Genomic DNA, 16,857 nt, shown 5'->3' with positions numbered 1-16,857 from the left:
AGAACAAATATCTGTCACTGGGGAACGAAAATGTTTTTGTTTTTTTTGTATGCCATTGGCAGATATTTGTTCTTGCTTTAATCATAAATTCATGATCAATTTATCAGAAAACAAGACTAAAGTTATTTCCAAAACAGAAATATAGATCTTTTGGAAACTGTATTTTTAAACTTTTAAGTGTTGCTAGGACAACTCATGTGCTTCCTAGACATTTAGAGAAGATATTGACAAATTGAGTTTGCTTTCATTTATTCCTAGTCTTAAAAACTTTTGTTAACAGTCTTATTAACTGGGATGTTAGATTCTGAGCTAACCAGACCCAGTTTCTCGTCTCTGAGGGGAATTTGAAATTGTTTCCTGTTTTCAGTGACTTAACCATGAACCCAAGACCAATCTAGAAAGTTATATATCTAATTGTATCCACTATTCTTATAATAAGACATTTAAAATAGATTTTTAATAAAAAATGAATACAATAAAACAACTTCTTGCTCAACAGATGTTTAGTGAAGGAAGGTGAAATTAATTGAATTGATAAATTACTCAATTTTAGAGCAAATTAAATGAATAACTTCATAAATATACATGTGTAAAATAATGTCACTGTAACAGGGTTTTAGAGGCTATATTTAAAAATGTAAATTTTTTTGGTGATTAAAAATGTAATTGCCAAAAAAAAAAAAATTAATATAGCCTCTAAAACCTTGTTACAAGTGCCACATTATTTTACAATAAACATATTATTATTCATAATAGTTTATAAAACAAATATATCTCACAACAACAAATGTGCTTCTAAAATTTAAGAAGAAAAAAAATAACTGGAGACCTAGTGCACTTTATTCGTGGAATGTGCCATGGCCAAACTTGGTAAACATAATCTCAGACATTCATTTTAAACGCCTTTCAATCATTAAAGTGGCCAAAAGCAGACTATGGAAGGGCATCCATGAGACATGGACGTTGTAAATGATGTAAACAGCAGTAAAGTCAAGGCTGTGTGTGATCTCGCTCTGGCAGAAGATCCTCTGCGCTGCCGGCAGAGCACCGGTCAGTGTGTGCTGGGACAGCAGGGAGGGACGACAGCATCTGAGCAGTATGTATCTTACAGTAAACTCCTCATATCCACACATTTACCCGTCATTTTCGGACAAAATAATAGTGATTTTAAACTATATTCTACATGTGGTGTCGCCACTGTCATAGAAAATATTCAATGAAATGACACAATTTAAAAGCTTTCACTGTAAATAACGCGCACTAACGTTATCTGAAGGAGATTTCAAATTAATCTATGATTTAACTGGTTTTTGGACGGAAATTCGGACACCAAGTCTTTAAGGGTCGGTAAACGTTATTGATTGAGGCAGTATTTAAAGCGACAGGATTCGCTCCAAGCAGCTCTCTCCGACTTTGAACTTTTAAAAGCGCTCATATTTCAATGTGGAAACGACAAATTGGATAATTTTAGTACTCTGCACCTTGAAGTTATAATTTAAGCGATGTGTTAACGTGGTAGATACTGTGTATGCTAGCATGCAGGTTAGATCAGTATTTGTTCTGTAAACTCAAAATGTCACGCGGTTTTTGGTGTCTGTGATTGTACGTTGTGTTATATTGTATTCTTATTTAACACAGCACTAAACCACCTGCCCCGTCCTGACCATTAACTCCAGATTAACACTTACAATCAGACTATACAACAAACATGGGCAAGAAGGACAAATTGAATTCATCAAATGGCAAAAAAGAGGAGAATGGAGATGTAAGGTAAATGACTTTACTGGTTACATTGATGTTTCAAAAGCTATTTGTTCTTACAAATACATTTGTTTGATCTGTAATTATGGCTTATGGTTCATATCCTGGGATTATATATTCATTTCACGAAATATTTAGATCGTTTATAGTCAACAAGGATAACTATGTAACTGTAAAAAACTGTAATATGGTTACAGACAGGATGATTAAAATATTTACATTTACTTTATTATTATTTTAGATGATTTATTTGTTTCCTTATTTATCAATTGTTTGTTTACTTTTTCAAACTTTATTGTGAAATTTCTTTCCAGCAGTGAGAAAAATGGCAAGGAAGAGGAGAAGGAAAAGCTGGAGATGGTGGGAACATTTGAAATAGTGAGTGAAATATTAAATATATTAGTAGTATTTGTAGTACTGTTATCATTTGTGATTTGTGAAATTAATAATAACTTCACTGCCATAAAGGTGTGTGTACTAAATAATTTTAAATAAAAAGTACTTTTTATTTTAAATATTTTTTAAATACTTCAGCAATGCTGTAACCACAACTAAATTTAAAACGAAACTAAATAAGCCCAAGTTAATTTTGTTGACTGAAATTTCATGTATTATTTTCGCTAAAATGCTTTAAGCCTAAATCCCTTGAACAATCTTGGCATTGATTGCCGGTTTACTATGTATCCTTAAATGCTCACATCATGGTTTTGTCATTCTGAGCTTTATCGCACTGCTGTTTATTTTATTTTTAAGATTCAATAAAATAGATATCAAAAATGCTTTAAGACTGACTTATTCTCAAAGAACTGTGTCCGTGTGTCAGTTTCGCTATGCAGATGGTGTCGACATTTTTCTGATGCTGCTTGCCACAGTCATGTCCATAGCCAATGGGGCAGTTCTTCCTCTCATGGTTATTGTATTTGGAGATATGACAAACAGCTTTGTGGATGATACAATAGCAGAGAATTTAAAGAACATCACCCTTCCACCCAGTGAGTGTATAATTTCTATCCCTCATCAATCTACTATTGTTTCACAGGGAAATCTGTGAGTTTTTCTCAAAACTAACAATAATGTATGGTCTTTTAATTTCTAGACTTCACCTTCCCACAGTCCAGTAATGAGACATTAGGAGAGCAGATGACAAGGTAAGACCACTGTGCTTTGCATTGGAACTCTGCAATTTTCTTTCACGTTTTAATCTAAATTAAAAAAATCTTTCTTCGTGTATGATACTCTTGTTTCTCGTTCTCAGGCATGCTATATACTACAGCATCATGGGATTTGTAGTTTTGATTGCGGCATATATGCAGGTGGCCTTTTGGACTCTTGCCGCAGGACGTCAGGTGAAAAAACTTAGAAAGAAGTTCTTTCACTCAATCATGAAACAGGAGATTGGCTGGTTTGATGTCAATGAGACAGGACAGCTCAACACACGCCTCACAGAGTATGACGTGCAATAAGTGTCATTTATCTACATATTATGCACACAGCGAGACACACCTACATCACACACTTTTTTTTCTCTGCAGTGATGTCTACAAAATAAATGAAGGCATTGGGGATAAACTCGGCATGCTGCTTCAGAATCTGACCACCTTTATAACTGGCATCATCATTGGTTTTGTCAAAGGCTGGAAGCTGACCCTCGTCATCCTCGCTGTTAGTCCTTTACTCGGGATCTCAGCTGCTATCATCTCAAAGGTGGGATAAAAAGGAATATGAAGAGAAAGCATTTTAGTGTTTTTATATCTACAGTAAGCTCCTGACCCTCAACAACCCAAAATTTTAGTTTATTATTGTGTTTTTTATTACTGTGTACATTTCTACCTAGCTGTAACAGAGATTAACATAAATGGTCAACAAGGACAAATAGAGAAATATTATAGCTGTAAGTTTGGCGTCAGTAAGATATAAAAAAAAAAAAAATATATATATATATATATATATATATATATATATATATATATATATATTTGACAAGGATGCATTTAATTGATCAGAAGTGACAGTAAAGACATTCATAATATTATAAAGTATTTCTATTTTAAATAAATGCTGTTCTTTTGAACTTTCTATTCATCAAAGAAATCCTGAAAAACGTATCACAGTTTCCACAAAGATATTAAGCAGCATGACTGTTTACATTGATAATACTTATTACAGTGATTACTGTAGGATCATGTGACACTGGAGTAATGGCTGCTGAAAATTCAGCTTTACCATCTTTGTAAAATTAAAATAGTTCAATTGATTGTTTCTGTATTTTTGATTAAATAAATGCAGTCTTGGTGAGGATAGATTTCTTTTAAAACCAGTTATTGGACTAAAAACAGTCCAAAGTTATTTCAATGCAGTGAAAAAACAACCTTGTGTCCCTACCTCATTAGGTGATGACATCATTCACATCGCGGGAACAGACGGCATATGCCAAGGCTGGAGCAGTGGCTGAGGAAGTGCTGTCATCCATCAGAACTGTCTTTGCCTTTGGTGGACAGAAGAAAGAGATAATGAGGTGTGTTTGAAAGTCATCCTATTTCTCAAAGAACCTCAGCACTGTTTCTCTGCGGAAGTCTGATGATAACATGCATGCTTTGTGGTACATGGCACAGAGTGATAAACCACCTGACCTTTCTATGACCTAAACCAAAACCAGTTCACTTGCCAAACCATCTTACAAACATGAAGACTAGACAACTATGAAGGAGACAACTCGGCTTTAGAACATTATGGGGTGGTCTTGAAACTTTCAGTCTATTTGTTGTGCCATAATGTGAATAGGAGAAACTTGGGGAAGAGGGTGTGGAATCAGTTTGATCATAATATATTTTGCATCAAGGATAATAAATGACTTTTTTCTGTTCTGCAAAGGTATCACAAAAACTTAGAGGATGCCAAGAACGTTGGCATAAGGAAGGCCATCACTGTGAACATTGCTATGGGCTTCACATTCTTCATGATCTATATGTCCTATGCACTGGCCTTTTGGTACGGCAGCACACTTATCCTGGCTAAAGAGTATGATGCCGGCATACTTTTAACTGTGAGTCACAGCAGCGTTATTACAAAACTTCACAAAACTCTGTGGTCTTCTTATTAAAACCCAGAGTCACATTGGTCATGCTTCGAATATTGTAAGATTTGAATCCCCCAAGTGGCAAGTAGTCATCTTTTTCTTCATGGGAACTTAAAGCAGACTGTTAAATAAGCATGAGATTGCCTCACGAGTGCATTTTCTGTTCCTCTATTTTAGGTTTTCTTCTCAGTCCTAATTGGAGCTTTCGGCATAGGTCAAACGTCTCCTAACATCCAGTCCTTCGCTAGTGCAAGAGGGGCCGCCCACAAAGTTTTCCACATCATTGATCATGTGAGTGAACTCATTGTTATCTAATTATTAATGCTTTCAGGATATTATGTTACATAATTGTTGGAAGGGAAAACAACTGTCCCCAATGCAGAAGAAGATCCATAATGTAATTGCTACCTAGGATGCTAGACAAATATTAGTATTTTATTCCTTGCATTAAAAGGTTAAAAATGCCTTAACCCTGAAATCTGATTCTGGCCGTTCATCCCATCTAAACTAACTAAACACTTCCCCTTTCTAATAGCACTCACTGTGATGTTTGTGGTATCGTACCTTTTATAAAGATTCAGATGGATAATTGTCACAACACAATATATGCATGTCTTTTAAAAGGCTGCAAGCCAACAATATAACTAATTAAAAAGATGGCATGAGTGTAATCATGTCCCCATGGTCTGTTAAAAAACCTAAATATTAAGAAAATTGTGATTTCCAGGACTAGAAAGGTCATGGAAATTTATAATAATTGAATATGTCTTTGGTTATGCTCTGCATGGAGACTCAGAAAACTGAATCTACTGTTGAGCCACATTTAAATCTGAGGCCTGATACTTTACCACTTTTATATATATATATATATATATATATATATATGCTACCATTCAAAGGTCTGGGGCCAGTAAGATTTTAATTTTTTTTTTAAAGTGGTCTCTTAATGCTCACCAAGGTTGCATGTATTTGACACGCAGTAAAAAGTTTAATATTATGAAATATTATTGCAGTTTAAACGCTTAACTTTAAAAAAATTTTGAATGCAGCACTCTTTCTAAAATGATTAAAAAAATTCATGAATGACTAGAAATCCAATAAGCCTGGGAAGCCTGACTTTTGAAGTATATTTCATTGTTTCCTGACTTTGTTGAATTGTATCACCAGAAATATTCTGGTTATTTTTACATCCTTTCAACTGTCATGTACAGTACAGGACTGTGTTTCCCCAAAACATCATAAGCTTAGGTACATTGTAGACCTATTGAAACCAATGGAGCTATGAGTACGATCAACTTAGGCTTACGATGGTTTTGGGAAACACAGCCCGGATCATTTAGCCAATCATACACAAGTGAAAGTTCAATAAATCTATATCTCCTTCCTCCTTCAGAAAGTGCAGCTCATATTGCTTTAATATTTTGAACATTTAAACGTAGCAGAGCAGCAAAACTGTTTGATTTTTAACTTCTGTTCGGTGTTCAAAGTAGGACAAGCCTGAACAATTAAAACATACACACACAGGACTTAACTTTGTCTTTATTTAGACTCAGATGTTCAAGTTTAAACAAACACCACACACATAGTGAGCAGACAGTGGCTTTGAGATAAAATTCAAAGACAAAGGTGCGCAAAAATAATCCAGAGCCAAGTTGCATAACTTCCCCTCATTGTTTTAGCACCATGAAAAATGGCCTGTTCTCAGGATTAGAGGTGCTTCCCCACTGAGATCCAATGAATAGAAGACCACAGGGAACATTTTTTCTCTGGTGTAGCGCAATTAGTGTGATATTGACGTCTATTAGTCTGAATGAGGTTTGATTATGAACTTACCTCTATCCCTTACTGGAATTTGTATTTAAAATAATAAATTTCTCTCATAATCCTTTTTTTCACCAACAGGAACCCAAAATCAACAGTTTCTCTGAGGAAGGCTACAAACTTGATGTTGTAAAAGGAAACATAGAGTTCAAAAACATTCACTTCACATACCCCTCACGACAGGATGTGAAAGTAGGACCATCAAAAGATTTATTTAAAAACCATTTGAACAAAATAACTTTACAGAATGAAATGACTCAGTTATGGCTCTGTTTTGGCTTGTAGGTTCTGAATGGCATGAATCTTAAAGTCATGAGTGGACAGACCATTGCTTTGGTGGGCAGCAGTGGGTGTGGAAAAAGTACAACAATCCAGCTCCTACAACGCTTCTATGACCCACAGGAAGGAACGGTAAGTACAAAGAGAGGCTGAGAGGTAGAAATTCCTTGACCTTCCTGTTCTTCATCCAAACTTTCCATTTTCTTTTCCTCAAACCCCTCAGGTGACTATAGATGGGCATGATATTCGCTCTCTGAATGTTCGCGGTCTGAGAGAACTGATTGGCGTAGTCAGCCAGGAGCCGGTGCTGTTTGCAACAACCATCTCAGAAAACATCTGCTATGGCCGCCCAGATGTCACCCAGGAGGAGATCGAACAGGCTGCACGTGAAGCCAATGCCTACGACTTCATCATGAAGCTCCCAGATGTACCAAATTTTACATAATTTTACTTTTAAGGAGGTTATTTGATCAATCGGATTAAAAAAGATTGATCAGGTAGGCTCTGACCAATATCTCTGTTAATTTATCAGAAATTTGAGACTCTAGTTGGAGAGAGGGGCACCCAGATGAGTGGTGGACAAAAGCAGCGTATTGCTATTGCAAGAGCGCTTGTGCGCAACCCAAAAATCCTACTTCTTGATGAGGCTACGTCTGCTCTGGATGCAGAGAGTGAGACTATTGTGCAAGCAGCGTTAGATAAGGTAACAAAAAATAGCGGTCTGGGGAAACACTGGAAATTGTGTGTGATATATATATATATATATATATATATATATACACTTTTTTTTTATACATCAATATAGGTCAGGCTGGGCAGAACTACCATTATAGTGGCTCACCGGCTGTCTACTATTCGAAATGCTGATGTCATTGCTGGATTCCAGAATGGGGAAATTGTAGAACTGGGCACACATGACGAACTGATGGAGAGAAAAGGGATCTACCACTCTCTTGTTACTATGCAGGTTAGAAACCCACAGTGCAATACATACACACACATGGGCACTGTATGCAACTCTGGCACATTGCTGTTAAAAACATGAAAGGTCGTCAGAGCCTATTGTCTTGTGGGTAGTGCACTGACATATGGAGGAGCTGCTCTTGTTCGAGTTTGAGTCCCAAATCAAAGACTTTTCCTGGTCCTATTCCCCTCCCAATTGTTTTCATTCTCTCATTTTCCTGTCTTGTCCATTAAAGGTGAAAATAGCCCTGTAAAATGGCTTTGACATTACATTAAAGGACACTGACTTTCAGTGATTTGTAGCAACTAAAAGTCATTCATGTTTGAAGCAACATAAGTGACAGTGGCTATCAAAGATACTGAGCAGATAGTAAAGCTCATGGGATCTTTTTCAAATATTGCCGTCAAGTAGCAACCAACACTACAGGGACTTGACAATCTCAAATAGTTGAATTACTGTCATTGTGATCAGCCCATTAAACTTCCACAATGTAACACATTTTATGTGTTATGCGGTTAATCCATCTGGATTTGACTGGATCGGTTGAGGCTGAAACATGTTATCATTTACGCCTAGTGGTATTGGTCCTGCCTTCTTTGGTTAGCAGCAGAAAAGAAAAGTTTCAGAGGCAAGCAAGTTGTTATATTTTGCTGAAAGATTAAGACAAATATTTGTTTTGCATGCTCTGATGAATTGTGCATGATAACACGGGGAAAATTAATTCTGTGATCCATTATGAGTTCTCTTGTTTAAATCACAGACGTTTAAGGGCGCAGAGGACTCAGAGGGGGGCAAAGAGGAGATGACTATGGATGAAAAGAGTCCCTCAGTCAGCTCTCTGAACTTGTTTAAATCACAGACGTTTAAGGGCGCAGAGGACTCAGAGGGGGGCAAAGAGGAGATGACTATGGATGAAAAGAGTCCCTCAGTCAGCTCTCTGAATGATCGCACACTCATCAGACAGAAATCAAAAAGTGGCTCAGAAAAAGATCAGCAGGATGAAGAGAAACCGACAGAGGAGGTAAGAGACAAAGTGTTGACAACAATGAGTGTCATCTTCATAAATTTACCTTTTGTTTTCATTCCTTGAAAAGGAACTTAAAGGCTTGATTAATTTTCTGCTAATCAAATTATGATAATGATTAGATATTTTGATTGAAATTATTTTACGTAGTCCTTTTTCTATTTATTCTCTCTTTTGTTTGTAGGAAAAAGCTCCAAACGTCTCCTTCCTGACAGTTCTGAAACTGAATCAGCCGGAATGGCCATATATGGTGGTTGGCGTTTTATGTGCCACCATAAATGGAGGCATGCAACCTGCATTTGCTGTCATTTTCTCTAAAATCATTGCTGTATGTTGTACACAAAAATGAAATATTACTAATAATTACCATTTTTGATAGTCAGCATTATTGAGCCATTTTTCCTCATATATTTATTTTCTTGTCTCCTTCTCTTTTCTTCTTCTCTAGGTGTTTGGTGAGATAGATCAGGACCTCATACGAAAGAGGACTGAGCTCTACTCTCTGCTGTTTGCTGGCATTGGGGTTGTGTCCTTTTTCACTTTGTTCTTTCAGGTTTGTTTTGTTTTACAGCATCAATATAAACTGCCTTGAATGCTAAACAAAAATTGTAGAACTTGACTATATATGATAATAAACTACTTGGGTTGCATTTTGATACACATTCAGTTCAAAAGTGTAATCAGAGATGGAGAAGTATGGTTTTATAGATTCAAGGTGTTCATGTGAGGTGAAAATCTTTGTTCTGACAAGCATACAAGTGAGGAACATCCTGTACATTGAGTGGTGGTAAAGTTTGTACGATCTTTCTTATCTGAAAGCGGATGACTGTTGTGAAATACCACTTTGTAAAGACCAATGAATAGCAGACATCTATGTCAATTATTTGCCTAGTCATACTAAACCTGCTAAAATTCAGAAATGCTAAAAGATTACATTTAACTCTTACAATAGAACAAAAATGAACAGAAAAATGAAAGTATATTTAAATGTACTAAAAATAGGATTCAAAATTCATTCTAAAATTACATATACTTTGAAATAAATATATTACAAAAGATTTATATTTCAGTTTAAATGTTGATCTTTCTTTTCTTTCTGTTGTAATCTGTTCTTTTCGTTCCACAAAAAAATACACTAAGCAACTTTTTTCAACATTTATAATAAGAGTACCAAATCAGCATATTAGAATTATTTCTGAAAGATTATGTGACACTGAAGACTGGAGTAATGATGCTGGAAATTCAGCTATGCCACTACTAGAATAAAAAAACATTTAAAAATATATTAAAATATTTTACAATATTACTATTTTACTGTATTTTTGATCAAATAAATGCAGCTTTGGTGTTTCAAAAACATTAAAAAAAATTTTACCAACCCCAAACTTTGATCCCCCATCAGTTACTAAAGCACTTTTATGGGTTTTGTGGGGAAAAAAATTGTGCTTCATCAAATAAAAATACTATTATAAATGTCAGAACATATTAAACACATGACAATTTTTAAAAACCCTATTAAGAAACAATGTTATGTCTTTGTCAAAATAGCCTTATTTTGGTGTATTTTCACAGTTTTTTTTTATTTCTTTTAGGGTTTCTGTTTTGGGAAAGCTGGTGAGATTCTGACCATGCGACTGAGGTTTAAAGCCTTTAATGCTATGATGAGACAGGTGAGATGATAACTGACATAACCCAATCATCTCAAGATTTACCCCAATGAAGCTATTTATGGATGTCTGCTGATGGAGAGTAGTGCAACGCCTGTCTGTGTGTATTTTAGGACCTGAGCTGGTATGATAATTCTAAGAACAGTGTCGGTGCGCTGACCACCAGACTGGCTGCAGACACAGCTCAAGTGCAGGGCGTAAGTCTGATTTCCTATTCCACCACAGAAAGTAACACATAGTCCCAAGCTCCTAAATTGATACCTATGTACAGTAACAAAGTAGCTCATCACTAATGGCACTATGACTCCCTATTTCCTATTTACTGTATTTTTCAAGCTCAATTTGATTTCAGCTTAGTGTGCTTTATTAACATGTCAAAAACTATATATTTTTATTACAAATGTAGTACAGATTAAATTTGGTTTAAATTTAAGAAATTGAGGTATGTGTTGAAAATGACATGCTTTGTTTACCATTTTAACACAGTAGCTCATCACAAATGGCACACTGACTTTATTTCCAACAGGCAACTGGTGTAAGATTGGCAACACTGGCACAGAATGTGGCCAACTTGGGCACCGCCATTATCATCTCATTTGTGTACGGCTGGCAGTTGACCCTCCTTATTCTCTCCATTGTGCCAGTCATGGCTGTGGCTGGAGCCATCCAGATGAAGTTGCTGGCAGGACATGCTCTAAAAGACAAGAAAGAGCTAGAGCAAGCTGGGAAGGTGAACATTTATGCTTATACTTTAATGCAGAACAAATTGTGTCAACTGTCTAAAATCACTACCTTGTCTGCAATGTATTTTTCCCATTCAGATTGCAACGGAAGCCATTGAGAATATCCGTACTGTGGTTTCATTGACCAGGGAGAGCAAGTTTGAAACTCTGTATGAGGAAAACTTAGTTGTGCCCTACAAGTATGTTTAAATCGACTAATAATAATTCTATTATATATCTATTAGGATTCAAATGAGCTTGATTTATTGATGATAAGATAATTGATGTTTGTATGATTTCCTTAGAAACTCTAAGAAAAAAGCACACGTTTTTGGCCTGACGTTCTCCTTCTCTCAAGCGATGATCTATTTTGCTTATGCTGGCTGTTTCAAGTTTGGGTCTTGGCTCATTGAACAAAAGCTGATGACCTTCGAGGGCGTCTTCCTGTAAGTGACTCAATACATATCTGTTATAAGACTCTCTCACAGCAAACTGAGGAATATGTGATTTAAAAAAAGTCTCCACAGTAGTATTGACATGAATCCAGTGTCATCTACAATGTGTGTCACAGGTAGTTCAAATATGTACAAATTAAACAGAAGTGAGTGATGTCAAGTAGTAGAGACACACGCAAGCTTAAACTCACTACAGTGCAGGTGTTAAGTGAGAGTGGATTGGGAGGTACAAAGTCTGCTGGTTTCTACAGTATCAGTTAATAATTACAGAAGAAAAAGTGAGTCAGAATAAACTATCCAGATGAGCAGTGAATGTAGATATTCTCTTAGACAACACAAAAACAAGGCTGGTGATTCATTACATTTGCAGATAGGAGATAGGACCCATCATGTTATATAACAAGTGGGCTTTTTTAAACAGAGATAATTAAAACTGGTCTCTTAATAACTAATTAAATAGCAGTGTTTACCCATATTCATACCTTGATGTTAAAACCAAGGTACGTACTGAACCGTCATATTTGTATATGTGTGTGTATATATATATATATATATATATATAACTAATAAATGCAGACCTTGAGGCAAAAACTCATCACCAAACACCAATGACTTGTATATGAGTACAGTAATTTTAGACATTTTCAAAACTGTTGCAACAGAGATGGAAATACAGTTTTTAAATGCGTGAATTATGCTTCCATCTTTGTTGCCACAGATTTGGAAGTGCCTTCTTCTGTTCTAAAGAAGGGGGTGTCCCAATACTTTTGTCCATATAGTGTATGTACAAATCATTGGTGTTTGACAAGTTTTTGGCTCAAGGTCTGCATTTAAAGTCACACCAGAGGTGTTCAGCTGGGATTAGGACTTTGCTTTATGCAGACCAGTCAAGTTGTTCCACACTGACTGAATCAATCATTTCTTTTTGAACCGTGTCTTATACACAGAGGCACTGTCATGTTAGAATAGAAAAGGGTCCTGTCCAAACTGTTGCTATAAAATTAGAAGCACTCAATTCCCTAGAATATCATTATATGCTTAAACATTAAGATTTGTACTCATGGAAATTACTCAAGTAGTCAAACCTGTTCATTAGAAGGGGGCGACCCAATACTTTTGGCAATATAGTGTATATAAAATTCTATTGTATTATTTTATATATTCGGTTTCAGTTTAGTAATCTTTACAGATTCAGTGAAAGACAATTAAATTAAACAATTGTGAAAATAATTTAATATAATTTAAACATCCTAATAACAACAACACAAAACAGTGCCTTGTATAGTCAGTAGATATTTTATTTTTTTATATATATATTCATGTATTGCATTTTTTTCAGTTCTTTTGTGTCAAGTAATGACAGTGTTTTTTATGGTTTTATTTTTAGTTAATGGTAACCCTGGGTGATATATCTGTTTGTGTCTCTCAGTGTGATCTCAGCTGTGGTGTATGGAGCAATGGCTGTTGGAGAGGCAAACTCATTCACTCCAAACTACGCCAAGGCTAAGATGGCTGCTTCTCATGTCCTGATGCTCATCAACAGAGTCCCAGCCATTGACAATGCCTCAGAGGACGGAGACAAGCCGGTATTCCTTTCATACATGCCCTTGAATACCAGAATACACAGTATACCCAATACGCTATAAAAAGGTTTCTAATTGTTGGGAATCTTAATTCTAGGCAAGAACTCAGTCCTTAGAAGCCTTTCATGAAATTAGTCATTTGCCACTTCTGCTGTTCTATCCTAATCTGATAAGACTCAGGCAGAGCTGGACTCTGCCCGCCATAGATATCTGATGTCATTCAATGTAATCATCAAGTGACAAACATGACGACACTAGTATACACAAATGTGCTCTGATTTGACTGTTTCCTGTGATCTTTGTAGGACAAATTTGAAGGGAATGTGAGTTTTGAAGATGTGCTTTTTAACTACCCGTCCCGGCCAAATGTACCAGTGCTGCAGGGTCTCAGGCTCCGGGTGAAGAAGGGGCAAACTCTCGCTCTGGTGGGCAGCAGTGGCTGTGGCAAGAGCACCACCATCCAGTTACTGGAGAGATTTTATGACCCTCAGCAGGGCAAAGTGGTAGGAGAACACGCATACAGACAAGTGACCACATCTTATAGCTTTTTTAGCATATTTTATATAATAACTTTCATTGATATGTTAATGCACCTAAATTGACATTTAGTTTTACAGTCTTTAATCACTCATCCAACTCAGCAAGATGTCATTCATGCACATACACTGTCATTCAGTACAACAGCACACTAAATACACAACAGCCGTGGAAGTCAAAATCTTATTACCTTTCTCAAGGTCAATGATAAGGTATGTTAAGGCAGGCCAAACAACAATAAAACCCGGATATGCACATAAAAGGATGCTTCTCTTTCACCTGCATGCTTCAGGTCCTTAACCTGTATGACTCAGACCAAAACACAGACCTGTTTACATGCTATTAAACTCCGTTTCATGTGCTCTGATCACAAGTGGACAGTGCTAAACAATCTAACAGTCTAAACAGGATTTTTTTTTTCTAATTGATCAAACCACATTCACACTTATTCACAGGTATTTTTTAAATAAACACACAAAAAAATATATTTTTATTATAGCAAAATAATATTTAGTCATTAGGTCTAAAAGCAAGATACTGTACATTCTACAGAAATTGGAATTATATAATAAAGAAGCATTGAGATGTATTATACCAGTAATAAAAGATAGTTTTGGTAACAGTTACCCTTTATTAACAGATGCTGGATGACAATGACACAAAACAACTGAACATCCACTGGCTGCGCTCGCAAATTGGCATCGTTTCCCAGGAGCCTGTGCTGTTTGACTGCACGCTGGCAGAGAACATCGCATACGGAGACAACAGCAGACAAGTCAGTCCACAGGAGATCGAAGAGGCTGCTAAGGCTGCTAACATACACTCCTTTATAGAGGGGCTGCCACAGGTACAGTGCAACCATCATCCTCGTGTACACCCCTTTTTTTCTATACTTTTTAAGTTAATTACTTTTTTTAAATAATTTTATTCAGCAAGGACACATGAAATTGATCAAAAGTGACGGCAATTTATTTTTTGTTACAAAAGATGTTCTTTTGAAGATTCTATTCCTCAAAGAATCCTGAAAAATAAATTAAACTCTTTTCAACATTGAAAAAGAAAGTCTTTTGAACAGAAAAGCAACATATTGGTTTCTGAAGGATCATATGACACTAAAGACTGGAAAAATGGCTGCTGAAAATTAATGTATTAAAATATTATTCAAATGTATTATAATGATATTTTACAGTATTTTAAAATATAAAATAGTTATTGTGATAACATTTCACAATATTAAAGTTTTTATTTATTTTTTAAAAAGAATTTTATCAAATAAATGCAGCCTTGGTGACCCCAAGAGACCTATTTTAAAAAATTAAAGAATATTTAAATGACTGTCTGCAATTTTACTAAATAATATTTTATTTTTATTTTTACTAAATATTTTTACTGAAAAGAATAAAACAAAATGTCTCTTGAACAAGAAAGCACCTCATTGGTTTCTGAAGGATCATATGACACTAAAGACTGGAGAAATGGCTGCTGATAATTCATATATTAAAATATATTATAATTACAATTATACAATATTTTAAAATATAAAACGGGTATTGTAATAACATTTCCAAGTTTTTAATGTTTTTGATCAAATAAATGCAGCTTTGGTGACCCCAAGAAATCTCTTTCAAAAAATTAAAGAATATTGAAAGGACTGTCTACAATTTTACGAAATAATATTGTGTGGTTTGGTTGCAGCGATACCAGACGCAAGCAGGTGATAAAGGTACACAGTTGTCAGGAGGGCAGAAGCAACGTGTTGCTATAGCGAGAGCCATGCTCCGCAACCCCAAACTCTTGCTGCTAGATGAAGCCACATCTGCTCTGGACACTGAGAGTGAGAAGGTATGATCCCAGTTCACACAACAGCAGAATACACTTGTCATTTACAGTATATTATAGTGTATTATAGACAAACTCATTACATGACATTTTAATGTCTTTATCTATCGCAAAGGTCTCAACCAGAAATCAAAGTTACGAGTTTGCGTTAAAGAATTGACTTCGGCTACTTTTGACTTTTTTGTTGACTTGTTCATTCAGACAGTAGTCAAACTGCTCCTGAATTTACAAGACAATTGAGTCAAGCCTGCTAGAAAATGGTAAGCACACTGCATTTCTCTTACTCATCTTGTCTCTCTTCTTTCTGTCCTGTGAGTAGATAGTGCAGGACGCTCTAGATAAGGCGCGTGAGGGCCGCACATGTATCATCGTAGCCCACCGGCTGTCCACCATCCAGAACGCAGACCGTATAGCTGTGGTCCAAAACGGGGTCGTGGTGGAGCAGGGCACACATCAGCAGCTCCTCAGCCAGCAGGGGGTGTACTACACCCTCGTCACCTCTCAGATGAGACACTGATGGTCAGGATTCCAGAAAACATTCCATAGAAACGCTCTCCTATGCTTGCAGGCCTGTATTTCATTTTAGGTGGCATTACGACAGGAAGCCGGGAAAGTAATAAGAATGTGGACATTTGTGTCCAAGCGTAATGTTAGCAGAGCAGAGGTCAGTAAGCTTGTGTAACTGTCAGTGACTTGTCATTTTGTGCTTTTTAGTTTTAATTCGTAACATTAATCCAAATCAGCACTTTCTTGTTGCTGATTGTATTAAACGACAACAAAAAAAGATATTCTTATTAACCGTTCTACCAAGCACAACCATATTCTGATTTCCTGGTCACACACTTTGTGCATGCAGAAATACAGGGCAGAACATTTCAAATGTGATTGTCTTTACATAATAATGTGCAGTAATTTATATATACGTAATTTGTGCCTGATACCCAAAATCTTGCCTTGCTTTCTCAATAATGAAGACAGCTATATTCTTCATGTGACAAGATGACCAAAGAGTTTGTATCATGATGACGGTTTATTTTGTCTTATGGTATTGTTTTCTTATCGCACATCCTGTAAAGGTCTACTGTAAAAAATAATAAAGATTTCATTTTTCATTAGCCTCATTTTTTTA

General features: G+C 35.9%; 1 protein-coding gene across 1 annotated transcript; it reads left to right on the top strand.

Annotated features, from left to right (window-relative positions):
* Positions 1 to 1,053: 1,053 nt before the first annotated feature.
* LOC306878339 (ATP-dependent translocase ABCB1-like) lies at positions 1,054 to 16,840 on the top strand. Its single transcript, XM_079430619.1, has 28 exons — positions 1,054 to 1,096; positions 1,639 to 1,770; positions 2,076 to 2,139; positions 2,585 to 2,753; positions 2,858 to 2,909; positions 3,017 to 3,208; positions 3,294 to 3,465; positions 4,152 to 4,276; positions 4,633 to 4,804; positions 5,015 to 5,128; positions 6,740 to 6,850; positions 6,944 to 7,069; positions 7,161 to 7,364; positions 7,470 to 7,640; positions 7,743 to 7,904; positions 8,761 to 8,922; positions 9,110 to 9,253; positions 9,374 to 9,478; positions 10,518 to 10,595; positions 10,706 to 10,789; positions 11,119 to 11,322; positions 11,414 to 11,514; positions 11,620 to 11,760; positions 13,199 to 13,355; positions 13,658 to 13,855; positions 14,530 to 14,736; positions 15,585 to 15,731; positions 16,048 to 16,840. The coding sequence occupies exons 2-28, from the start codon at positions 1,709 to 1,711 to the stop codon at positions 16,243 to 16,245; spliced, it is 3,822 nt and encodes a 1,273-aa protein (XP_079286745.1). The 5' UTR covers positions 1,054 to 1,096; positions 1,639 to 1,708; the 3' UTR covers positions 16,246 to 16,840.
* The last annotated feature ends 17 nt before the right edge of the window (positions 16,841 to 16,857 follow it).

Source organism: Barbus barbus, assembly GCF_936440315.1.
Source record: "Barbus barbus genome assembly, chromosome: 12".
NCBI classification, from domain to species: Eukaryota; Metazoa; Chordata; class Actinopteri; order Cypriniformes; family Cyprinidae; genus Barbus; species Barbus barbus.
This window is presented reverse-complemented; position numbering and strand designations above follow the sequence as displayed.

Coding starts and splice junctions, on each gene's coding strand:
- LOC306878339 (XM_079430619.1), top strand. CDS start 1,709: ATGGGCAAGAAGGACAAATTGAATTCATCAAATGGCAAAAAAGAGGAG. Junction 2,754..2,857: donor GAACATCACCCTTCCACCCA/GTGAGTGTATAA, acceptor TTTAATTTCTAG/ACTTCACCTTCCCACAGTCC. Junction 7,641..7,742: donor TGCAAGCAGCGTTAGATAAG/GTAACAAAAAAT, acceptor ACATCAATATAG/GTCAGGCTGGGCAGAACTAC.